Here is a 26569-nt window from a genome sequence, read left to right as displayed (position 1 = left end):
TTAAAACTTGATGTCCCAAAACTGCGGTGTCTCTTTAGTGGCTTCAAACTCGTCTTCAATGGCAGCAGAGTAGCTGTTGGTCTGTGACGTCACTTCAGGGTGTTGGGTTGGACCTCCAGTCTCTGAAAATGTATTCAATTATCTATTCAGGCTGTTCAATTCATCTCCATTTTTTCTTTTTGTCAACAAAGTCCAGTAAAAAGATTAGGGATGCAACATTATGACATTTTCACTCCTGATACAGATACCTGGACTTTGGGTATCAGCCGTGTGTTAGGATGTCTCTCAATACTTTCAGACTTCCCTACCCATCTGTGTCACTCAGTCCCAAACCTATCTGTTACTCAAACAGCATTATTTTAGCTGTGGTTTAATACATATTTCAAGATTCAAGATTTTATTTGTCACAAACTCAAACAATTATTCATTAAAATGAAGGATGGCATACTAGATAAACGTCAGTGCTCATGTGCTCTGTATTGTATAGGAAAATGTCCCTCGGAGCAAAGGTGTGGCTCGCTGATGTGCTCTTAATAGATTTGGGCAAAAATGAAGCTCTATGGTACACAGGAATAATATTCTTAACTTTGGATGCACAGATATTATCGTTGGTAGGATAAATTGCTGGTTTTGGACTTTTCATGGGATCTTTTTGACAATGTGAAAAAAAGAATACCACCAGAACCATTCAAATATGAAAATGATTCAATGACTTGTAAGAGCTGCTACATAATGCATGTATCTTGTCAGATAATGTGCATCAGCCACACAGTCACTGTCATTTCATATCCGACTTATAGTACAGGGAGAACACTCTCCTTTAAGTTTTTTTTAGAAGTAGATGTGTTTGTCCATGTTATGATACTCTTTTATCTTACCAGGGATGCACAGGACCTGGGGCCTCTCCCACCTGCCTCCAGAGAGACATCTGATCAGAGGAGTAAATCTCTGCTGGAAACCCGGGGCGCAGTGATAACGCACTACTGCGTTGGTCTCGTATCTCTGTCGACCTTTTCCAAAGATGGAGGCGTTTCGGATTCTGGGTGGTGGACCACATGAGGCTGTTGGAAGAGTTGAAACAGGTTGGGTCCTAATGGGGGCTGATGTATGATGGTGTAGCAGCCCAAAACAACCACAAGAGGGAGTTGAAACCATTAGTGAGGAGCTCTAACTGTCTCATTTCTATTACTCACAGGTGCCTTTCTTGCAGGTATATGCAAGGTGGTAGTTGCAGGGTACGTCACTCCATCGTCCCTCATCGTGCCACACCATCACCACGCAGTCTTCACCAGACAGAAAATAGCTGTCCGGCTGCCCTTTGTACCAGTTCTCATACAGCTGTATGTATGAAGAGGGAAAATGTGGGTTGTACAATAGTAATAATAATCAGAACATGAAGAAGTAAATCCACATTAATAAAATGGTTCTTCACACTTATTTCCTTATTTTTGTATGAAGTAGTATCATATAAATGTAGCACAACAAATGGAATTATTCCAACACCATTTTTTGTAAACTGTGAGAAATCATAAAAGTGGCATTAAATCATCACTTAGTTTGGCTGTTTTCCCAAAGCCTAAAATTCTGGTATCAAGTAAATGTGTCATCCAACCAAGGGGTGTATCAAAATTAGAAACAAATTATAATGAAAAAAGGAGAATACTAATATATTCAATTATATATTAAAAGAGTATGCTACTCCCACCATTCAGTATTGCACTTCCTTAAAGAACTAGCTCAACAAATTGGGAAATATACTTATTTGTGTATGCAGTTTTACTTGAGGTGTAAAATCAGTGGAATGCCCCTTAAAATCTCTTGATTCCTTTAAAATAATAAAATAGCTTGGACATCAACGTTTCTCTCCTGCGATGCACTGTGTGCTGTTTGGTGCTCACACATATGAATGGATTTATTTTGTATGAGCCCAGTCAGACTTGTGGTTTCTCATATTGCTCACCATCGGGTTGCCATCAGACCAGCGGAAATCATCCTCAATGGTTTTATCATTCAAACCGGTCCACTGGTATTCTTTGTAGTTGTCTGAGGAATAAAATAAGGCAATTATATTCGGTCCTCAAGACACACTTGTATAGGAGAAAGTAACGTGTTGCACCTACTAAACCTACTGTTGATGTAACTCTGTTCCTCAGGGGTGATGATGGACACCAGGTGACCTCCCAGCATGCGACAGTGCTGCTCTGCGACCTCCCAGCTGAGGCGCTGGCTGAAGTGTCGGTAGCAGAAACCGTGGAACTTATCCCAGCCTGGTTCACATTGCTCCAGGTCTGAAAACATCACAGAGGAGGAGACAGGACAAACAAGGAACCTTAACAGGTTTTACAAACATGACAGAAACAATATCCACTGCAAGAAAGCAGAGAGCTCACCGGTCTGACAGAAGTCTCCTCCATATGTTGGCAGACAGAGACATTGAATCTGCCCGTCCCGGTCAGTGCAGGTGCCTCCATTGAGACAGGGGTCGTTCACACAGGCATCTGAAACAAAACAGAGGAAAACTTCTTGCAAATATAAATAAAAAAGGATTTGCTGCATCAAAAGATTTAAGAAATGAAGATTGAAGTTAGAGGATGACGTAATTGCAACTGCACATGTGTTCAAGGGAATTATACACATTCAAAGAGATAAATTAATATGAGCAAATTTAACAATAAGAGTGTCATACTAAAGGCCATCACAAGGAAGTGTTGAAGCATAAGGAGCCAACTGCCACCTGAGCAAACCACCAGCAGAGGACAAACGTCAGAGTGTCACATGAGGTCAAAGTCTTCTGTCTTCTTTGGTACATCTCTGATATCTGTCTTCTTCTTCTTGCACTCTTCATTAACACAAATCACTTTCAAATGGTACTTCTGTAAGGTGGAGCCTTAATGATTCCAAATATAATCACAAAAAGACTTAATGGGCCAGGTCATCTAAAACCGCGATACATTTTCCTTTATTACAACCTGGTCTACTCTATCCACAACGTTTCAGTCGATTCGCAGAAGTTTGGAGCTAGATTCATCATTGTACATTACAATGAATTGTATTTTAATTGTTGGGTTAAAGGTGCAAAAGAGTTACACTTAAAAAAACTCAAAATACAAATAGACACAATTACACATAACAATCTACAGACTGTGTTGTGATCTGTTTAAGAATTCCATCTGCTTAATCATTATATATTACAGTATGTGAAACATGTTATGGGTTATGGGTCATGTTAAGTGCCCATTAATGATAAGGACTCTGGCTTGTTCTTTCCATTCATAAATCTTCTGTGTTTCACATCATTTTTACTCACTAACTCACCCTGTAATTCAAATAGGCTATCCCCTCAATCTAATAACCTTTGTACATTTATTTCACACTTGCATCTCTTTTTCCATGCTTTTTAAAATGCTTGCACGGGACTATTACTCTCAATTTCTAAACTATGTTGAGAAAACAAACAGTTAATCATGTAATTTCCCGTTGAACTTTAAGTTTAAAGTCTTTGTGTCGACCTATTTGAATAAATAATGGTTGATTAGGCTGTACATAGGAAATAACTTTGGCTTTTTGGTTTGAAGTACTGAAGAAAAAGAGGGGTTGGAGTTTAATTTTATATATCTGTAAAAGAAGACAAAATGGAGGCATATGTGTCTGAACCGAAATTAAACATTACACAAGTGGATTTGGTTGATTTGCTTCCTTTTGCACCCTATAAACAAGAGCTCTGTGGTGTCTGTAATTATCCTGCACACTAAAATCTTTTCATTGGGTCAGTGTGTGTGTATGTGGAAGGTAATAACTGTTTTACACAAGTCAAATGAGAATCACGTGCACTCAAAGTAAAACCCTCATTCAGTTTTGCTGAAAAATACACAACTTTGGTTAAGTATACAAAAATTAAAACCTTGTGCTGTGACCCATGTTGGCATCTGCACTTTGATTTTTTTGCACAGCAACAGGAACCTTGGTTCAACTCTCAGCCCTTTCTGTAGAAATGTCTGCTTGATTTATCTGGTTTAAGTGCAGTTTCCTCAAACAGCACAAGACAATAAATTGCCTTGTGCTGTCCTTTGTTAATAGACTTACATCTCATACCTCTAGATACCATGTCCCAAATGTCAATGCAAATGTGCTAAGTGAAGCCTTTGCACATGGAGTGTCACTTTTTACCACAAATATTGCAGACTGGAACGTGTCAGGTAACTAACATCACATTATGTGATGTTAGTTATTTCAATTACTGAATCCATGAGTGGTGGCTTTCCCACTGTCTTAAAATGGCTGAGTCTCCAGTCTTTTATCACCACGAATAGTCAAATAATTAATCACCACTGCTCAGCAAATTAAAAGCTTAATGGAGGCGCTGTAACTAAGATTAAATGTGAAAAATTAACAAAAAGCATCTGCATGGTCCGACCTATGCAATATTAATTTACTGAAACTTTAAAAAGGTCTTTGTCTGAAAGCTTGTCTCGATAAATAAATATTTATGTGGATGCTTTTCCTGTTTTTTTCATCACCGTGACATAGTATTATGTTAACAGTAAAAACCTGTTTACACAGTGTTATGTATACAATACTGTATATATTCAGTTGCAAAACAAATTATAAATGCAACTTTAGATTAGAACTGGAGCTTGCCAGTCTTAAGTCTTGAGTTTAAATGTGAGATCAATCAGACAATGTGAATCAATGTGACGTACAGCTTCACCACCATGTTGAATACAATAAAATAATAGGACCTTTGTTGGATGAAAATACATTGTGAATCATCCAAACTTGTTGTATCAGCTGCTATTGTTCTTGTAGGTACAATTTGAATTATCTTTTAAAAAACAAATCCTCTTTTGTCCTTTATTTGTTAATAGACTTACATCTCATACCTCTAGATACCATGTCCCAAATGTCAATGCAAATGTGCTAAGTGAAGCCTTTGCACATGGAGTGTCACTTTTTACCACAAATATTGCAGACTGGAACGTGTCAGGTAGTTGATAAGAAAGGATTGCTGGTAAAGAGTAACTCTGTTTTGTGATGCAGAACACTGAAAGCATCTGTAAAGATGAATGGAGCCTCATGCAGTGCCACTCTAGTTTGTTTGTGCATCATTTTAAGTTCTGTTCTGTTGCTGTATGCACTTTAATGGAAAACACATGTGCTCTAGCTCTAAAAAAAAAAACCCAAAAGAGATGACACTGTGCAAAATACATTTTCAAAATGAAAAAGTCAAAATGATAATATATTAAGGCAAAATTTTGAGTGAGTGAGTCATAGCTTTTGAGACTAAAAACTTGACTTAATGAAAAAAAATGTACTTACCTTGAATTTATTATCATACCTAACTTGTTATTTTAAAGGTTTTCTTGGCACACATTGGTTTCCACACAAAGCAACTGATATTTTTAGTAGCAGGAACAAATAAAACATTTTACAGTTAAATACAACTTTTGAGACTTATAACAGATTCATCAACTGATGGTGAGACAAGAACAAACATATATTAGTTGATTTTTATCATTCTTACACCTAAAAACACAATACTGTACAAATCTTGGAAAATGAAGATTACACAAAAAAACATGAATTGAGAAACATTAATGACCCATAAAGGAGATTTAAAACACATTTCCAAATGCTACCATTCAACAATAAATCAACACTGAAAAAACATTTGTGCTTATAAACATAATAACATTCTGTGCTGTGTAAAATAGCAATACAAGTCTAAAAATCTGAGGAAAGAAAAGATTTTAAACACTTGATGTCAAGTTATGGATTAAATATAAAACATTATTGCTGTTGCACTTATCAATATTGTTGCATTCAACATAATCGCTGTTACATTCTAGAGAAAAGTCCCTTTATCAAGCTACTTCCAGATTACTGCAAAAGACACTGCAATTTAGCGAGAAAAAAGTAATAGGAAAGAGAATAATTGTATTATTTGCAAATACAATCAACTGAATAATAGCTTTACTAACGCTATCACCATAACAATTCCTCTTGCAGAAAATTATCCTAGAGGACGCACTGAAACACTCATTCAGAAACATACCAGTATAATACAGTACTTCACAGAAGTCAATCTTGGGATGAGGAAGAAAATATCATGCACAACAAGAGTGGACTGTTGACAAAAGTCAAATGGGAGCTGTCCCAGTGTGAGTTTCTCGAAAAGGAGGTGGGGGTCACAAGGAGAGAAGTGAGGAGCATTTTAAGGTGAAGCAGGAGAAGTCAGAAGTGTGAGTGGGCTTTCTGAGACAACAAGTGAAACAAACGTGGGAAGTCATTTGAAAAAGGAGGGGAGGTGTTTTATAGAAAATGGAGCATAGGCAGGTTGAGGACAGATCAGGGATTTTTAGTGTATCATTGCGTTGAGTAGCAAGAGGAGGACGGTTAGGCTGATGAGAGTGGCTTTAACATTACCTGAAGCTTTCCCTGTTCCGCCTACAGCTGCCCTCTCATTGGGCAAGATAAGAAGGGTGGGCGGCTGGGTGAGACTAAACTCAACATCCACCAGACCTTGATCCACTGGTGGTATGAAGGTTGTCACCTTCCGGGGCTCAGCCGTCTTGTGGAACACATTTGGTGCAGAGGTGGTAGGGCTCCATGTGCGTCTGGTCCAGTGGGTGGTGGACGTGATGGTGGTCTTTGTAGCAGCAGCAGTGGGCTTTGTACTGGAGGAGGAATCTAGAGCTGCTGTGGAGATGATGGGGGAGTTTGTTCTGCTGTACTCTATATCATTCAGAGACTCTTGGGGTCTTGTTGTGGTGGTCAGCAGAGCCCAGTTGGATGTTTGTGAATCGAGTGGAAATACAGTAAAGTCTTCCTCAAAGGTTGGAGCAACGTACGCTCCTTCTTCGAGGGTTGGAGCTACGTACTCTTCTTCGACGGTTGGGGTAACTCTAGCTTCTTCTCCATGAGTTAGGGCAACATAATCTTTTTCTACAAGGGTTGGGGAAATGCTAGCTTCTTCTTCAAGGGCAAGGGTTGGGGCAATATACGTTTCTTCATGGGTTTGGGCATTGCCAGCTTCTTCTACAAGAGCTGTTGCAACATTATCTTTTTCTTCAAGGGTTGGGGCAACGTTAACTTCTCTTATAAGGACTGGAGAAACGTTAGCTTCTTCTTCAAGTGTTGGTGCAACATTATCTTCTTCTTCAATTGTTGGTGCAACGTTATCTTTTTCTTCAAGAGTTGAGGTAACGTTCACTTCTTTTATAAGGACCGGAGAAACGTTAGCTTCTTCTTCAAGTGTTGGTGCAACGTTATCTTCTTCTTCAAGTGTTGGTGCAACGTTATCTTTATCTTCAAGAGTTGGGGTTGGGGTAACGTTATCTTTTTCTTCAAGAGTTGGGGTAACGTTCACTTCTTTTATAAGGACCGGAGTAACGTTAGCTTCTTTTTCAAGGGTTGGATCAGCGTTAGCTTCTACTTTAAGAGTTGGTGCAACATTATATTTTTCTTCAAGGATTGAGGCAATGCTAGCTTCTTCTCCAAGAGTCGGTGCGTTGTTATCGTTTTCTTCAAGGGTTGGGGCAACGTTAACTTCTTTTATAAGGACTAGAGAAACGTTAGTTTCTTTTTCGAGGGTTGGAGCAACTTTAGTTTCTTCTTCAAGGGCTAGGGTTGGGGCAATGTCTGCATCTTCTTCAAGTGAAAAGGAAGCTTTTTCATCAAGAGTTGGCGAAACTGTCATTTCTTCTTCAAGGGTTGGGGTAACTGTAACTTCCTCTTCAATGATTCGGTTAATCTTAACATCCTCTTCATTGGTTGGAGCAAGGTTAATGTCTTCTCCAAGGATTGCAGTAACTGTAGCAAGTTCATGTCCACTTGCCTCTTCATACCCAGTGGTAGTAGTATCCAAATACACTCTGTACCCTGATGTTCGATACCGTGCTGTTGAGGAATCAGTAGGCAACCGGGAGGTGTGCAATCCCTCTGGAGACACAGTGGTAGCTAAACTTGCTCCAGATACAAGGCTGTCTTCAAACTTTGTCGGCTGCAGCTGTTTTTCTTCGCTTTCCAGAGTGATTGTGTCTTCAATTTCTAAGCTTGTACTTCCCTCCTGTCTAGAATTGGAGGACTCCCATAACTGTGGTGCTGTGGAGTAGATATCCAAGCCCAGGTTGTCAGAATGGCGTGACCCAGATGGAAGGGACAAATCAGGGAGTGCTGTTCGAGGCTCAGTTGAAGCACTACTAGTCGAAGTAGAAAGTGACGCATGAGTGGTGAAGCCGGAAGAAGAAGATTCTGATGTGTAGATTAAGCTGACTGCTTCCATGTCAATGTCACTCTCTAGAAAAGAGCACACCACATTTTAGTGCTGTAAATACATCCATTAAGGGAAGAGTTTTTTCATTTTACCTTTATTTTCATTTTACCTTTATTTTCTACCTTGCCAAGAGTTAGATGAGAAAACCGATACCCCTCTCATATATATTAATATGAAGTTACAGCCAGCAACCAGTTAGTTTAGCTTAGCACAAAGACTGGAAATAAGGGACAACAGTTAGCTAGACTCTGTCAAAATACCCCTCTCGGTACCTCTAAAAACCTCACTAATAAAGATGTTATTTCGAGGCTGCGTAATCTAAACCAAAACAAAGTGTTAAAATATCAAGTTAAAGGGGAAGGTGTTATATGCTGAATTTCTTCTTGAACAGGTGTGGTAACTATATGATGTTTCTGCTGTGATGACACTCACAGTGACGACACTCCTGTTAGTCACTCCCTCCAGCCAAGAAATAAGCTGACACATAAACCCCCTTAACACCGAAACGTGCCATTGTTACACTTAATTTTTCGACTGAATCAAAAGTCTGAGTTATAGAGGTTATGGTAGCTGGTTAATGTTATCTTTAAAAAGCGCCAGCAAGCTCATCCCCATGTTTCCTGTCTTTATGCTAAGCTAACCTAACTGTCTGCTGATTGTAGCTTCATATTTACCGTACAGACACAAGAGTTATATCAATATTCTCATCTAACTCTTGAGGGTGTGAAAAAGTGTATTTACTAAAATGCTAAATGAATCATCTAATATTTTAATGAGTGTTCTTTTGTAAGATCTAGGATCTAAAATGTATGCTCAACATACCTTGAGAAATATCTCCAGACCCATCCAGATTGGCCCACAATGAGGTTTGCTCCATGATGGTAGATTTTGTAGTTTGTGCTGGTTGTGTAACAATTTCTTCTTCTTTTGAGGCCTGAGTTGAGAGAAACACCTGCACAGGAGTTTCTACTGTTTCCTCCTCCAGCTTCACGTGAACCATGGGGCCAAGGGTTATAGAGGTTATCTCCCAGAGACTCTCCTCTTGAGTATGATTGCTGTCTGTCTCGCTGTAATTGGCTTGCGACCTGTCAAAATCAAAGTTGATCTCTTGTATTTCTTGCAAATCCTTTCGCCTCTCAGATGTATTCTCTTCCGGATTAGTGTCTGGAACTGTCTGGTTATGTGTGTGAAGTTCAAATGATGACTCGGGAAACCCTGTGGTGCTTTCGAGATCAGATTGGTGAAAAGTGATGTTGAAGTTGTGGTGTGAATCTGTCTCATTGTAAACACTGGGCAGTAATGAAGTGTTTTGTGGGGAATCGTAGGTTTCTGTGGTGCTGAAAGTAGTGTTCATCTGTGCAGTAGGATGCTGGGAGCTCATTTCTGTAGGAGATGCAGTTTCATTCAATGCCTGAAGGAAGTCTAATGTAGGTGTGATGTTGACAGGAGATGTTATTGTGTCTGATTCAACTGTTGGGTGCATGTCAACCAGGTTTTCCTTGGAGGAGAAAAGGGGAAATGATTCGAGCACCCTTTGAGCCTTGAGCTCCACCTGCTCTACATGTTGGTCTATTTGCAGCTCTTGATCTGTTTCCATAAGAATAACAACATCTTGTCCAATGTCCTCAGGCCCTGTGGCCACATCATCCATGGGAGACTCGGTGGGAGTATTTCTATATTCTGTAAGTAGACAGATAAGTGATTCAAAATGTGATTCAAAAAATATACATGAATCTCTAATTCAAACATTTTGTCCACCTCCTTACAGCTTTAGTACATACACACACATTACAAATACCTTACATTTACATTGACCTGAATGTCCATTTTTTTATATGCTCATCCGATGCATTTTTGACATGTAAAATTTTTTTGTGCACAAGAACTTTATGAGAAACTAGATACTTACGTCTGAAACAATACACGTCATGGAGGCTGGATGGCTGTGGGAAGCCAGTTTGGTTGCTGAAGCGGTAGAGGGTTTTGACGCCTGGCTGAGGCCCTCCGCAGCGCTCTCTAGGGGCTAGGATGGGGTAGCGCACACTGCCATCAGACAACCACCCAGGGCTGCAACGATCCAGACCTTCACTCCATGCCAAGTACAGCTGTGCTGTTGTAGCCAACTCTGCTCCTGCTGCTCTGCAATATGACTGTGCTTCATCAAACGACAACTGCTGTGGGATGGACTCATGAAACACCTCCCCTACAAACACAGAATATTTAAAATGTTATTTTTTTGTTTGTTTAAATCCATGGTGCCTGATATGTTCTAGAATCAGAATTGGCCTTAAAGATCTAGTATGAGTCTGACTTTAGTCATAGAAATAGGTATCATTATTTATACCGTCAGTTTCCTCCACATAACAGTAAACATCAAATAGATCATCTGGATCCATTGTGCCGTAGTTTCTCACGCCTGGTTGGCCATCCATGTCACCATAACAACCTTCACGAGGCACTTGGATTGGGTACCTGCAAGAATGGAAACGATCCGCATTTCTCTTGTAAACTTTATCTCTTAAACATTGTAAACTTGGATTTAAATGAAAGAGAATATCCTGTATACTTTACATATATACCAAACACAATTCTGATTGAATTTTGGGGAAATGTGAATGTTTAGAATGTGTTTCATTAAACAAAGAGGTGCAGCCATTAAAGTTAAATACAGGCTTGAGATGAGAGCTGATGAGATACCTGACAGACTGGTCTGCCAGCCAGCCTGCATCACACTGCTCGTAGCCATCATAATAAGCGGCCAGCAGCTGGTCAGGAGTCGTGATTTGTGCCCCGATGGCCTCACAAGCCCTCTGAGCCTGATGGAAGGAAAACGCATAGCGACCCAAAGCATCCCTGTAGTGGAATACAACACCTAAACACACACAAATAAGCACAAATTTATATTCAGATTATACAAAATGATTGTTTAACAATAGTATATTACCAGTAAATGTCAATTCATGTAATAAAATGTTGTTTGTTACCTTTGACCTTGAGTTCTACAAGGTCACTGGCGTCCTCCAGGCCTTGCTGCACCTCACAGCGATAGTGGCCCGAGTCACTTGAGCGTAAATCTCCCAACCACAGTGACAGATCATCGGGGGATGAAGTGTAGTTGAGCCAGGCTGCGCGGTCTCGGTATGCTTCGTTGACCTTCACTCTTTGACCCCGCGCCACCAAGATCTGAGTCTCCGCACCACCAGACACCACAGTCCACTTGACCCGCGGTGCAACAGGGGAGGAAGAGGACAGAGACACCAAACAAGGGATGGAGATGGAGCTGCCCAGTGAGGCGGAAACAGGACCTGAGTGAGGGATGTTCACCTGGAGCTGCCGGACATCATCTGCAGGAAGAAGAAAAAAAAGGATAGGGAGCATTAATAACAGAGTGGATCTATGAAAATAGTGATCTTACTTTTGAAAACATCTTTGTGTTCTTATTATAACTGAATGCGAACGAATACAAACAGTAAGATAAAATTGTAAAATGCAGAAGTACCAAATGCTGATGGAGTTTGTGTGGGGAAGGCCAGAGTGAGGTGGCAGACTGCAATGAGAAGTGGAAGTATTCGGACATATCTATGGAGATAAAGAGGGAAAAACACAAGATGGAATTATTATCATCATTATCATTACATACAATTTGACACACATAAAGATCAATAAAGCACTCCTGTTGTAAACTCGTCAAAAAAAAGGTGAGAGATAATTTCTCCTTACCAGTTTCCAATTTCACACATGTTTAACCTTTAATAGGCAGAGCGACTGTGGATACTGGAAGTCATGTCTTGTGTTGATTCAGCTCCACTGATCTCACCAGAGTCATTTATCGTGATTTTAAAGGTCACAAGCTGTACACCTCTGTGCAACCTTCACTGCAGCAGCCACCACTGTGGTTGTAGCTTTACACATGTATTTATTTTACATCAGAGTGATGAGACAGATTCACAGTTACACTGCAATGCTCTGACCTTGAGCCATTTATTATTTGCATTTCATATGATTATGCTTGATTAATACTGTTTAGTTAATGTTGAATTGTACCACCTAAAATAAATGACATGTAAAGAAAAGCTTTATGTGGGCTTATGTAAAAAAGCCATGAAACTTAAAGCCCCTTTTTTTTTTTTTTTTTTTTTTTAAATGGAGGGATTTAGACCTTAGGGTTATTTTATAAGAAGAACGATATAACTTATAAAAGAAAGAAAACAAGTTCACCATAAAATCTGCCTTTGGGAGAATATATCATTAAATCAAGACTAAGGTGTAGTGAGACAGTAGTACTTTGAGACATATGCAAATGCTCAGAGGAACATTAACGTCTGTACTCATTTTTTATGGGAATTCCATCCAATAGTTGTTGAGATATTAGTCTGAACTAAAGTGAAAGAAAATAAGAATAAAAATGATACCTGTAATGTAATTACATAGGACTATGTTAAGAGGGGTTTTATATTTAGTCTTCTCTCACTGCTTTAAAAGGAGTGGAACATTTGTATCCTTTTTTATTAATATGTTTGACAGGGACAATGCTCACTGATCAGCAGAAAAAAAGAACAGATTAGTCCACAAGTCTAATTTACATCTGTTTGTCTCTGGGTTGATGTTAAAAGGGCACCCTAAAAATAGAATAAACTGACACATCTTTTGAAATAACAACATAGACTAAAGCCTCCAAAATGAATATAAGGTTGAATTAACACCTCTCCCAAAGATTTTCAACAAAAACTGAATATAATAACCTTCATAAAGGAAGGATTTGTTGCAGGATTGTTTTGTTAGACTGCATTAGATTTAGCCTGGTGTATCTTAGAAACCTTTGTTTATTTTGTACAGTTGGAGAAAATGATATTAACCTTTGTAAAACAATGACACATATAATACTATCTTGTATCTCACAGCTCAGCTATTTAGTTTAAAAGAGCAACTTCTCTGGATTTAAAGGGAAGCTTGGAGCCCAGGCTCCTGACCACAAGCTATTCATCACCTCCTGGAGCTAATGACACTGCGTCTCAGCCAAGCGGCATCCTGCCAGCTCTCCGTCACCAGTCTGGCCCTGTTATTAACCCAGCAGGCATGGCAGGGCGCTCACAGTGACCTCACACAACCTCCTGAAGCAGCAAATGTTCGTACATTATTAAAAAGCAGAGATACGATTCCAAATCCCTTTTAATTTAACTTTAATCGATTAGCAAAACATAGAAAATTAGTAGAGGAAAAGTCATTTTTTAAGCAGAAATGCCCCAAATTCACAGTCCAGGTTTTCAAATGGGAATATCTGGATGTTTTCATGGTTTCTATGATTTTCTATATTCGACTGTTACAAACAAGCCTTTCCCTCTAAACATCTCAAATACTTCCCTATGAAATATATTAGTAGCAGTATAATGTTGTACTTAAGTAAGTTTCTTTTTTTGGGACAGAGAAACTCTAACTCTTGAAGAAGTTGGTGATGCCACCAACAAAAAAACCCTTCTAAAATAAAGCTCCTAGTCCTAGTCTCCTAAATCCCAAATGTTGAAAAGAGAAAAGTACAGAAGAGGTTCTGTGTGTGTGTGTGTGTGTGTGTGTGTGTGTGTGTGTGTGTGTGTGTGTGTGTGTGTGTGTGTGTGTGTGTGTGTGTGTGTGTTTGTGTGTTTGTGTGTGCGTATGTATGTGTGTGTGTGAGTGTGCGTGTGTGTGTGTGTCTCTTTGTGTGTGAGACAAACACACAGAATAAATAAACTGAAGGAGAAGATTCTAGTAAATTAAGAAAAAAATAATATTACAAAGGTCAGAACCACAGAAGTGAGCCAAAAGCTAAACAAGCATTGATCATCTTTTCTGCGTCGGTTTATCAAACACATGGGCTCAAACATAGCTTGCTAACTTGTGTCAGATTAAATGGCCTTCTTTGATTGCAGAATAACTGTTGTCTGTTTCCTCAGCCAGCTGGGTGGACGCCACAGGGCTGGTATAACTATTAGTATTCTTGACGAGAAAATGTCTTACAAAAAGCGAGCAGTGGGCCAGGAGGACAGCTGCACACTGTGCTTTCACTTCAGGCCGACTCCCTTACAAAAGGCCTCGGAGGAAAATTAAAGGACGGGGCACTGGCACACTTGCTTTTTTCTCCCTCCTTTCTCTCGCTTCTTTTCAACGATGGAAAAGGAAGTTTCAAACCACTAAGAATCGTTCTGGAGCGGGCTTTGTACAAAAGGCCACATTAAGACACTGCACACTGTTTCAAATGGTATCACTGCTGTGAGAGTGGGCTTGTGCATGAGTTGTGTTTGTGCATTCACACTGATGACAGAGGAGAAAATCCTGCCACTGATTATTTTGAGACTTTTTTAGATCCAAAAGTCTTTGGCGTCGTCGTCTCCAGGCACTCTGCAGCTCTGCTCTTTTTAATGAGAGTAACAATGAAGACAAGTCAAGCTAAAAAATCAATGCCACCCACTGCATTTACAAGTCTAGAAACTGCAGCCAATGCATTATTCACAAGCAGAACTAATCCAGTCTCCAGCTCCTGCAGAGACATACAAGTAAGAAAAAGTAGACTGGCATCAGTCAAAACCACATAACCCTACATATCATACCTTTAACGGTTTCAACTTTAAATTTAAATGTAATGAATAATGTGAATAAAGAAGTCAGATGCTGAGATTCCTGCCAGTGCTGCACTGACAGCTAAAGCTTGCTCACTACATCTCGTGGGTGGCCTCTGCAGTACTCTGTCGGCATCAAGGTCAACTCAGGCAAACCTCCTCTCCCCTCAACATGCAGGAAAAAAACCTCCTGATCTTAGTTTGGCCAGGTCAAACATACGGAGACGGATCTGTGGAGCGCTGAGCCGGGACGGGCTTTGGCAGTGATGAGTCTATGATAAAATACAGTAAGGATCTCCTTAAATGCACAGTAATCAGGTTTTAAAAGTTGGAACTATATACTCTGGTATATAAGTTTCTGTCTACCACATGAGTGTTGAGGCTTTATTTCTATAAACATCAACAAGACTGTGGTTACATGTTACAGAGTTCAAACTGAAGATACACAGAATGAAGTGCAGCATAAATTACTTAATCAAAGGTACAACTTTCTTCAAAAAGGCACAAAGATTTAAAAGTTGGTCCAATCCAAACTATAATAACAAAGTAAATTGATGGGCAGTTCAGGGAGTACTTTGGCACATAATCTTTCCTAAATTTAAAATGTAACAGTTTTCTCACAGGCTCTCCTTACTCTCCTCCACTTTATCTACTTCAAAGACCTAGTAGAAAACATCTAATTTAAAATCACAGGTTTTCAGAAGTGGCTAGACTGATGTAACATTTAGGACACTGCGATTTTGCCACCAACATCTGTGTCATGTCTTTTTTTAATTCAACTCCTGCCTTTCTAAGTCTATATGGGTCATGGTCAGATTTCTGGTCAACAAACGGAGGTTAGAATTCACCTTCAAAGTGTTGATAGAGGACAGAACAAGGATCAGATGCTCCTAGCTTAACTGACCTCTGTATGATTAACACACCTTAGACCAGGTCCCTCAAAAACAGCTACGCTGATGACACGTCTAGTAACCTAGCACCAGAAACAAACAATGAACCTTCTTAATACAAAAACTCAAGTTCAGAAACAACTCAGAGCTCCAGATGTTGTGCAGTCATCTCAGCAATGAACATGGAGAACTCCAGAGATCTAAAGTAAGCTGCCCTAACAGGGCAACACAACTCCTCCAACAGTCTTCACCATCAAACGTAACACCTCCACACATCCGAACAGTTCTTCTCACTCAAAGGGACTCTTCCCACCTCCCAAACCTGGCAGACATCTCCAATAAACCCACTGTCTGTCCTCCAACAAGATGACCAATATGGAAAAGCCACCCAGTAGACGATTCACCACCCAACGTGCCTGGGAACAAGTTGAAGGATGAAACAAACACCTGACCACAGCCCATCCTTGGCAAGCTCATTATAAACCATGCAAAACCATACATTGAGTAGAGTGGGTGGCAATAAAATAACTACTAAATGGCATTTTCCTATCAAGAACTTTTTCATTTGAGGTCCACTATTCAGTCACCAGCGTTCAATTATTCAAAATCTGATTCATTGTCAGCTTCAACAGATCCAAACATGGCTGCTGGCTTTTATGCCAGCATTTATTCTAAGAAGATTAATTTACTATTCATAAGGAACCAAATGGCCTGACTCCTGTTTAGAATATGGAATTTCAAACTCCATATCTGCATCTTCTTTGGGGAACACAACACAAAATCCATATTGATGAACTTCTTCAACTTTAGCTTCAACACAGACTTGTAATTATGTTATGCAAGTGAAGTTTTATTTAGCAGCAGTTTTACTCTGTTGCCCTATCTCATATTCTCAGCCGAAAGTGCCATTTTGTTTTCATTTATCATTTATTGTGAAAGAATTGTCACTGAAAAATATTGAAAATGTGGGCAGCGATTCAAAAGAATAAAACTTGGCCAGATGTTAAATTATTCCTACTACAACTCAGTTGTCATCCTGCTCAAGAACTGTTACAACTTCATCTACATTCCCTGCAACTGTTTGGTCACCAGCTTCAACATCATACCTGCTACCTGCAGTAGTAGGATCCGTTGTCCTGGCTGCTATGCAGCATGTGCCACATCATCACAGACAATTTATATATTATCTACTGATTTTCAGAGTGTTTATAAATTAGTGAGAAATCTTCTCTACAGAGATCAGTGTTAATATGAGGGATGAGGTAAATTACAACATTTACGTCTAATGAACTGACACTTTACTGATATTCTTCTTTTATTACATGATGTTGGGCATCATCAACACTAGACCACCAAATTAATATTTTTAATGGTTTTGAATTTAGCCAAAGTTATGATTAGATGATCAAGGGCTACGTTTGATAACATTTTGATCAGATATTGGAAGAGAACCATATCAGTGCTTTGAGTTTGACTTGCTCCACTGGACCATATGAGAGCCACTGAACCATTAAGTAAAGGAGAGAGAATCCTTAAGTCATCTCTCTCTCTTTTACTGTATCTCTACCTCTCCATTAGTGGAATCTACCTGAACCCTGAGGTACAAACAGTGAACTGAAGAGGCCAAATGTGCACTTAAGACAAAAAAGTGGCTTCTTGTGTCTCCTGCGGGGCACAGGAGCAACATTTCAGAGTTTAAATTCAGCAGCATTCATGCTTAACTGCCAGAGGAAATGGCATTGAAATAAAAATAAATAGGTGCTGCAGTGGTGTTGCTCTCTATAAATGCAGAGGGCACTAAGTTAATGTTGTCAGTTTTTCATTCAGTTTCATGGACACCCATGTTCACCTGTGTGAAAAATCATTACAACGCCCTACATGGGGACTGACGATGAGATGCAGGTAGAGGTGGAAGAGGCAAAATCCCTTAAGAAACATGACAACCAGCCATATGCTCTTCTAAAACACAGTGGGGGGTTCATAATGTACAAACCAAAAAAAAATAAAAAATCACAAAGCGATTTAGATGAAAGTTGTACTTAACTAAGTGCGTCAGTTACAGAAATTGACATTTTCTGGGGAGAAAATAAACCACTGGTCATAATGTCAGGACCTCCTCTGAGGATAATAACTACTGTGAAGCAGTTAACTGGTAAAGAGAGTCATTTTCTTAAATGACATTATAATTTAAAATTACAATAAATTCAGCCGAACTTGGACCGCATGAACTGCGTATCATTAAGAGAGCAGGACAACACACACACACACACACACACACACACACACACACAAAAAACCTACCGGCTTCTTCTCAGCAGCATTTCCGCTGATGCAGGATGGTTTGACTTGTCAGGGGTAAAAAGTATTTGCCGTCAGCTCCACTCAGCTTGCTGCAGTGCGACTGTCCTGATGGGAGTAAAGCCGATCTGGATGCTCTGCGCAGGTACGAGGGGAGTTGGGAGTGTTGTCCGAACGGGTCCGATGCTCGGGGAGGAAAGGAGGGAGTTGAGAGAAAGTGAAGCCAGATATGAAATCCTGAACTGCCCACTTTTTCACCCAACAATCGGGATGGAGATTGCGCATGCCTGTCAAAGGGGATTGGGAGGGGTGACATCTAAAATATCCGATGTTATAGGCTATGAAGTGAGGAGTGATGGCTTATGTGTTATTATATATTTTTTATTTTTTGACAAACGCACTGAGCGTCATTCGGAGTCAGCGCAGCAGCAATACGGTGCTGCTGATTCTGCTGCTGCTGCTGCTGCAGGTACTGTATTGCAGTCACCTATTCTGGAGGAGGAGGGTGATGGAGCGGACAGTATCCCCTCCCCAAAGCAGTTAAGTGGACTATTGGTCTTCTTAAATCACCTTGAAGAACTTTGCATACATCAACAGCAGTTTGCAGCATCCTGCAGTCTGTCAGTTAGTAACTTCAATCAGCAGGGTGTGTTTGACACCAGCACTTGATTTGAGACTGATAAACTCAATGAGGTATGTCCAGAAATAGCATCAAGTCAAAGCGATATCTATTTACTGGCATCAAATATACTTCAATAGCATAAAAATAAATGTATTTTATATTCAAACACAGCATCAACTTTTGTTTTAAGTTGTTGCTCTTGACTAATGGTGAATGATATAACAGTCTCAGTGTTTAATGCTGCTGAAGATCAATAAAGCAGGCATGTGTGGTCCCATCCATGGCCAGATTAACCTGCATGGGGGCCTCTTTGACCACGCTCCACACCACCAAATTTTTTGAACATGAACACATGAAATTGGTGGTTAAAAATGGCTAATGTTAAAAAGCCTGGTTTCACAGACAGTTTCATAAGATCATCATTCACATGGGGCTAACGTTGCTCACTTTATGTCTCTCCTGGAAGGCACGTTGACGGAAGTAGTTTGACGAATGAAAAATTTGAATCCTGCCAACTGTTTCAGTAATAACCCTGTTCAGACAATCGCTTTGTTAGAAGCATAATGACACCTTTAACCTGTCAGTTTGGGCTCTGGAGCAGATGCCCACCCAGCCCAGTCGATAATCCAGCTCTGGAGCTGTCATCAATGAGGATACAGCCGCGCAGCACCCACCAGAGTCTCCACTCTGTTAGTAATGTGGAAGATTTATAGCCCATTGTCAGTTACATACAGTATATGTTCAGGGATCTCCTTGGCTGACTACTGTATCTTGCCATCTGTTTATACTGTTTTTAACAGAGACATGCAGAAGACGAATAACGTCAAGGTAAGTGCGTACCAATGCCTTCTGACAGGGTGAATGGTGCTTTGTAGGGGTCGTCCTGTGGCCCGGCAGCAGCAGTTGGTGCTTCACACCTGAGGAATCTGACACCAAGATACTAACAGCACTGTCTGAGAAGGAAATGTAAAAGCTCAGAGAGCAGGCAAAGATCAGAGGCATGCTTTATGGTCCATCCATAACGGACTGTCACAGTGACCCAGACTGAGTCAAGTCCAGTCAGCAGTTATGCTCACAGTAAGACGTCATCTTCTCTAATGTTATTTGTCTGCAACAACAGGGTGGTATCATGAAATCAATGGACATCCTTAGAAGAGGAACTTCAATGATAGAAAGAGTCAAACCAGGTAAGGCTTTCTACACAGCTGTTCCTGACATTTGACCTTTGACCTGACTGTAGAGTGGAGAGAGTAACTTGCTGATGAAGATCTTTTGATAAATTGGAAAGCTCCAAAAAAGTTACTAAATTTGTGATGAGCTTGAAATTGCAGTGTTTCAGCCAGCACGAACCCCTGCGCCGGGGGTCACAGCGGGCTGGTGGCCAGCGGGTCCAACCTGTGTAATGCCAGTAACAGAAAGTTTGCAGATTAAACGTAACAACAGCACCTCTGCACTCTGTAATCCATTATTTCCAATGGCTAACGCCGTGCCACACAATATCCACTGCTCAGAGGATTGTGTGTCAGAATGAGGATAAAGCATGCTGGCTTGCATACTGCAAAATGCAACCTTATGCAGTAACTTCCTGGTATTCTTTGCCTTATGCATTTGCCATACTATGTATTAGGACATGCTAAATATTTTTCCTAGCAGACTATGTAGTATGGTAGCATGGGTATTGGAACGAATAGTCTGACAGAAAAAGTAAGAGCAGTGTTCTGCTTTCCTTTTTCAGCTCCCAAATGTAACATACTGAGGTCATATACAAAAATCCACTGAGAGCGACTTAATTCAACCAAACAGTTACAGTAGACATGCATGCAAGCCGTGTCTCAGACCTGCATACAAGCTAACGTTACATTTTCCAGCAGCCTTCAAACAACCAGCCTATAATTAGACACTATCATTATATTGTAGCTGAGCTTAGATCATCAAGTGAGTCAAGAGGAACACTCAAATTTAGTTTCAAAGTGTCTTCAGATGTTCTGGAGATGTTCAAGAGAGTCCTACTCTAAGGACATTGTAATACCTTTTATCAGGCAGGAGCAAATTTTGCTTATGTGAAAACAACTGAAGGTACTTTAATCTGACTGCCAAAGCATTTTGTCAGTGACTGAAACATACACCACCAGGTGGGATTCATTAGTTTACGTGGCTGAGAAGCAAAAATGACTCAGCTAAAATGCAGAGAACAGCCTGCAGTTTATTTTTATGTATTCTTAAGTCTGCTTGAGTCATGTTTAGCGGTTTCATTTAACTGGGTTACCAGAATTGCTGTCAACTCACCACAATGAAGAAAGGACATTATGGGCACTCTCAAAACTTATTCCACCCTGCACAAGTTAAGACGGCCGTAAATCTGGGCATCGTGTGTTAATGGAAAATAATAAAGACAAATAAAGGAATACAATGGTTTCACTTCACTAACATTAAACTTCACCGTGCTCTAAGCCCAGACTGGGATCCAATACAACACTCATTCAATGACAGGAAAGACGACCAGCCTTTGAATCATTTTCCGCCCATAAAAGCAAAACCTCAAAACCCTGTTTTCCGCTGACTGGCTGCTTTTATTCCTTCTTGGACCCAAAATGGTAGAGGCAAACTGGTTCATGACGGACCAGTCTGGGAAAACTGCTTCCCTCATCCAATCACTGGCCAAACCAACCACTCGCCATGCTTTTTGCATGATGTTACTGGGCCGACCAGAAAGTAGGGTATGGAGAGCCACTGTGATACTTTGACGCAGTAATATTATTTGTGACACATCGTTTTTTTGTGTCACTGCCTGGCAACGAAGTTAGTTGCTTCTACAGCTGGAGATCTGGCAGGCCTGGTCCTCGGGTGAATCAGTACTCGTGGTTAACCCGCGGGGGGAAACATATTTCACCACCTCCCTCATAAATCACAGATAAATGTGGAGCCGAGGGGAGCTTAAAGAAGACTCTGCTTCTCTTTGATAGATGCAGATAAAACTGGATATTTATAGCTACAAAGGGCTATTTTAAGTAAAAGTGAAAAAGTTGAACACACTTTTAAAAGGCTATAGCCAGGATTATTAAAAATGCTGATGACATGAGTCCAAATTAAAAATCTTGGGCAAAATATTTTGGACAATTTGCCATTATTTTAACTGTTTTCTTATATTTTCAGTACATTTTATCTCCCTACATGACAGAATAAATGTTTCAATTTTCTCCACACTTCCAGGATATAATTTGTGTCTTCATTTTATCACTTGTTTCTTATCAAATTCTAATCAGTTTATGTCGCTTCAGATATAACATATTTACAAAAGTATGTCTTTTCTTAAATTTAAGTTCACTTTCATCATCACTTTTTACTTTGCAGTACTATACACATGAGTTATTTGTGTGCAGGAGAAAGGCAGGAGTTTTATAATGAATTGCTTTGAAAATGACATTCTTTGCTTTGGTTTTTACTGGGATTGATTTGGGGAGAATTAACGGGCTTTATGGGTCAATTATAGGACATATAGGAACCAAACTATGAAATATGTACCTGTAAGTAAAAGAAACTAAGAACAGTTTTATGATCACAAAAGATGGTAATGTAAATTTGAGATTTCTTTCTCTTTCTAAAAAAAAAGAAAAAAAAAAAGGTTATTCTGAATGTGAATAAAGCTGTAAAACTGAAATCTTACTAAATATGCAGTAAGTGTGTTTCGACGGTTGTTTTGGTTAATGTATGTCATGGAAAAGAACCAAATCATAAAGTCATGACCAAAGGACTTCCTCAGTGAGATCATACTGATGCAAAAACTGTAAGACGTCAGAGGAGTAACATGCAGCGCCAGTGTATAAAAAGTCAGATGAGGTGAGTGAGAAGCTACCAAGTCTGTGTAGTCTCCTCCCAAGCAATTTCGTTCTGCACACAGTTTCCTAGACACATTGGAAAGAGAGACTCATTTGTCTAAAGGCTTTGAGTTTTGGAGAGCAGCTTGTCTGGGCTTCTGTGAAATAATATGACTATTTTCAGCCTTCTGAACGATCCAAACAGACTGCAACCATTAGCATTATTAACCCTGCCAATACAAAGATTATGTTAAATTTCCAATCTTTTAAGACGTACAATGTGTATGAATCATTTCACAACATTGAATGTCAAGTGATATATTCTCCCCGGGTGCAGAAGCTACTGTTTTCTGTGAACTAGTTCTGTGAACACTGCTGTTCTCCAGATGACGGCTCCAATACAAGCTTACTCGACAGCTTTCAAAAGGTTCTTATGTCATTAATAATGTTTCACTTCTGCTCAGTGAATATTTTTGATGTATTTGACTGGCGTGGGGAAAGTTGCTAAATTGGATATTATCTTCCCAAATTACTACACGTAGATATTGATCAATCAGAGCCAACCCCTTAAGTTTGAAAACCTTGTGGTGTAATTCAAATGTCGTTTGTATATATCAGCTTCCTCTACTGAAACGTTAATTGAACCTCCAGTATACAAAAAAATATATGCCATTAATTTACGTTTTACATTTATTCACAATTACAATGACAGGAAGTTAATTCAAACTCTGTTAACGCTGTAAATAGAGAAAGATTTAAACTGTGCCCATTCAGGAAACATTTTAAGTGGCAGGTCTGTTTCACCTCCTCATATGTTTACAAAGCTGTCATTTCCTCGATAATATGTTTGTTTCACCAGTATTTTACCATCCATCTGCCTTACTCATGTCATCCTCATAGTCTCTTTTTAACATGTCGTTCTGCTCGACTCAAACCAAAACAAGGTGACTTCAGAGTCCTTGTGAAAACTGGAAAGAACAATGGGGCCCGAGTGTCTCTGATTTCTCTGGTCAGTACCAGTAGGAGCGTTTGTGCCTTCTGTCCTCCTGGATGCACAGCTTCTCCATCACTTCCTCCTCCAGGGTTTTTAGAGACGGTACATAGGTTTTTTCTAGAGTGTCTTCTGGGCTGGTGTCTTTCGGACCATCTGTAGTAGCAGAAAGACATACTTGAGAATCATAAGAATAAAAAGGTATACATTTGAGCAGGCACCTGAACACTCTGCCTTAGAGTGCCTTTAGATGATTGGTTGGATGGTTGTTCGGCATCGCTAAAGGTTTAAACTTTCCAATGCGTCTTTAGAATGAAATGTGTTCCTTCCACTATAAAACAGTCCAACTTTATCACTCAGACACCTATTTTCAGAAGTCTGAAGATGGTGGAAAGAGTTTTATGAGCTGACTTTAAGCTACACGTGGAATAAGCTTGTTACTGAAAAGAATCACACACTCTCACCTTTCCACTGCTGCGGCACGATGCCATCTCGTCGCTCCACAACAGGTTTCGGGATGATACGACCTGTCCTGAGAGACACTCGGACTCTCTCCCCCTCCTCTGTGAACTTCCACTCCACATCAGTGGGCTTCCTGGAGGATTAATATCAGCATGTCATAATTAATCTGTTGTGAAACCAAAGATCATTAACATTTATAAACAGTAAATAACCCCAGACTATTTTATTTATATCCTGAAAGTAGTTTGAAGACCATCTAGAAAAAGATTACAGCTCATTTTGCATGATAATCTGTGGTTCTGAGGTGGGTGTGTACATGGATAGCCACAATCTTAATCTTGCAGTGTAGCAAGGTTTACTGTACCTGTCTGAGGGGTCAATGAGTGCAACCTCCCGGAGCAGGAGGGGAGCCTCACTGGCAATGTACGTCCCTCGATAATCCGCAGCTTTTCCAATATACCTGTAATGCTAAAACAGAAACAGTTCCAATTCTCAAAACTTAACAGGTGGTGGCCAAATGTCTTCTCATAGTGCACTTTGTCAGCTTGTTTTAGCCTGAAGTTCTACTAGACATCTGCCTCCATCTGGTGGAGTGAAATAATAAATACACAGTGTATGACACTGATACAATAGTAACTAACATGATACTTTACTGTTAACTTTTGGGGGAAATGAGCAAATTGACAGGTCATCTCTGTATCCTAAATTGCTTAAATGCATACTGCAGGATCACAGCACTCAACTTAATATCGTCTCAACAGCACCGCCAAACATAATGTGATACACCTCTAGGAAACAGATAACAGTAGTTCCTTACTGTGTTCAGGCCCTCCAGCATAACCCAGTTTCTGTGTCTGAAGACTTGGATCACTTTTCCTTGCTTCCCTTTGTCCTTCCCTGTGAGAATCTCGACCTGAGAAACGAATGAAGAGCAAATACTTAAGCCTATGTTGTACAAACATTCTCTTATTACATCTACCAGTTAGTTTTGTCAATCCAGAGCCTCTATTCTATTTGGAGTCATCTCCATACATTAATTATGGCATTACTTTTTCTGATAATTTGTCTAAGCATTTAAAAGCTAACTACTATTTGTACATTAGTTCTGTCAAGGGAAGTACACAAAAAGTAAACAAGTATGAGATTGGAAATAATCCTTTTTGTGCTCATTCTTCTGAACAAAATAGTTCCTATCGAAGAGTTAAGTAAGTTATTTTTTATTTTCATTTTTATTTTTATCTTGTCTTTCTTTACTATGTCTCTTGTGTGCACTTTAACTCTATGCTGCTGTAAGCCTGCAAATTTCCCCGCTGCGGGACTAATAAAGGATTATCTTATCTTATCTTATCTTATCTTAATGTGATGTAATGTATTGTTGTGGCTGGTAGCTTCCTGTAAAATAACACTGAGATAAGCTGAACATATTCTGTTGTTTTACTAGATATTCTTAGATTTTATTAGGATTAAATTAATTCATTTATTTTATTTTTTATTTGTCTTTAGCGTTTTATTATTATATTTGATTATTGTGATTGTTTTTACCCTGCACAGCACCTTGAGATTTCATTGTATTTTAAAGTGTGCTATATAAATAAAATCCATTATTATTATTATTATTATTATTACATATTTTTGATATTCTGTTCATGCATTGCAACTAGTGTCCTGTCCTGTTTCCATGGTTAAGATAGTTCAGACCTGTAGACTTCTTTGATCTGTACTGAACTTAAATGAGACTTGAGCATCTTGAGACTTAGCGATGTGTCGTGTAAAAGTCAAAAACATTAAAGTCTTAAGTTTACACCTGGTTCAATCTCAGAAAAGCCATTGCATATTCACAGGCATTGAATGTGTACTTACAAGGACTTGCAACTGACAAGTGGCTTATGAAGACTTTGGGACTTGACTTATTTCACTCACCATGTCCCCTCTGAGCACGGACCAGTCCTCTGGTGCTAACGGCTCCACGAACACCTTCCTCCTCTTCCTCCCCGGAGGATTCAGCCTCTTCGCAGCCGGCATCCACGGTCTGTTGGTGCCGAAGCGGTAATCTTTGGGCACAACCACCCTGGCTGCCATCGACAGGAGAGCGGTCAGCCTCATTGTGCTGCAGGGACCAGATGGTTCAGAGTTAGTAAAGAAGCTTAGAAGATGCCCAGTGTCCCTTCACATCACTACTCTCAACACAAGCTATGCTAACGTTAGCTTGCAGGTAATCTATAATGAACGTTGTGCTGCAGCGGCTAGGGTTACCACACGCCACATTTAAAACGCACTTAAATCTTAAATAAGACTGCTGCCTATCTTGTCAAAACACTGTTGCAACAAAAAGGAGTAAGGTATCGTAACATGCACAAACATATTACCCTCTGTTGATGTCAATGTCACATGGAGCAGCACCGACCAACACTGCAATCAGCATGTAGCGCCTCCTAGTGGCGGGAGGGTAAAACATTGCTGTACGCATGCGCAAATATTGTATCTGTGGTTGGACAGCAGAAATTACTTTTGATTTTTTTGGGGGGCTTGTGGTCAACTGAGAGCAAGTTTGCTTAAAACTTGCACTGGAACATTTAAGCTTGCTGAAACAGTCCTCTCCATGTACCAGCGGCCCGAAATATTTTTTTTT

General features: G+C 39.8%; 2 protein-coding genes across 2 annotated transcripts; both read right to left on the bottom strand.

The window, feature by feature from the left end:
- On the bottom strand, positions 1–23401 carry bcan (brevican). Its single transcript, XM_054606560.1, has 15 exons — positions 23355–23401; positions 19513–19589; positions 11257–11616; positions 10970–11144; positions 10617–10744; positions 10182–10475; positions 9095–9952; positions 8059–8295; positions 6424–6909; positions 2391–2519; positions 2130–2288; positions 1961–2043; positions 1194–1338; positions 879–1061; positions 1–122 (listed from the first exon to the last, which is right to left on the bottom strand). Exons 1-15 carry the CDS (start codon positions 23399–23401, stop codon positions 1–3), a joined length of 3483 nt encoding a protein of 1160 aa, XP_054462535.1.
- mrpl24 (mitochondrial ribosomal protein L24) lies at positions 23164–26376 on the bottom strand. The gene is made up of 6 exons (XM_054606344.1): positions 26307–26376; positions 25861–26047; positions 24758–24853; positions 24305–24408; positions 23943–24073; positions 23164–23634 (listed from the first exon to the last, which is right to left on the bottom strand). The coding sequence occupies exons 1-6, from the start codon at positions 26360–26362 to the stop codon at positions 23498–23500; spliced, it is 711 nt and encodes a 236-aa protein (XP_054462319.1). The 5' UTR covers positions 26363–26376; the 3' UTR covers positions 23164–23497.
- Between the last annotated feature and the right edge of the window lie 193 nt (positions 26377–26569).

Source organism: Anoplopoma fimbria, chromosome 10 (assembly GCF_027596085.1).
Source record: "Anoplopoma fimbria isolate UVic2021 breed Golden Eagle Sablefish chromosome 10, Afim_UVic_2022, whole genome shotgun sequence".
NCBI lineage: Eukaryota > Metazoa > Chordata > Actinopteri > Perciformes > Anoplopomatidae > Anoplopoma > Anoplopoma fimbria.
The sequence above is the reverse complement of the archived record's forward strand: the minus strand, read 5'-3'. Positions and strand labels throughout refer to the sequence as shown.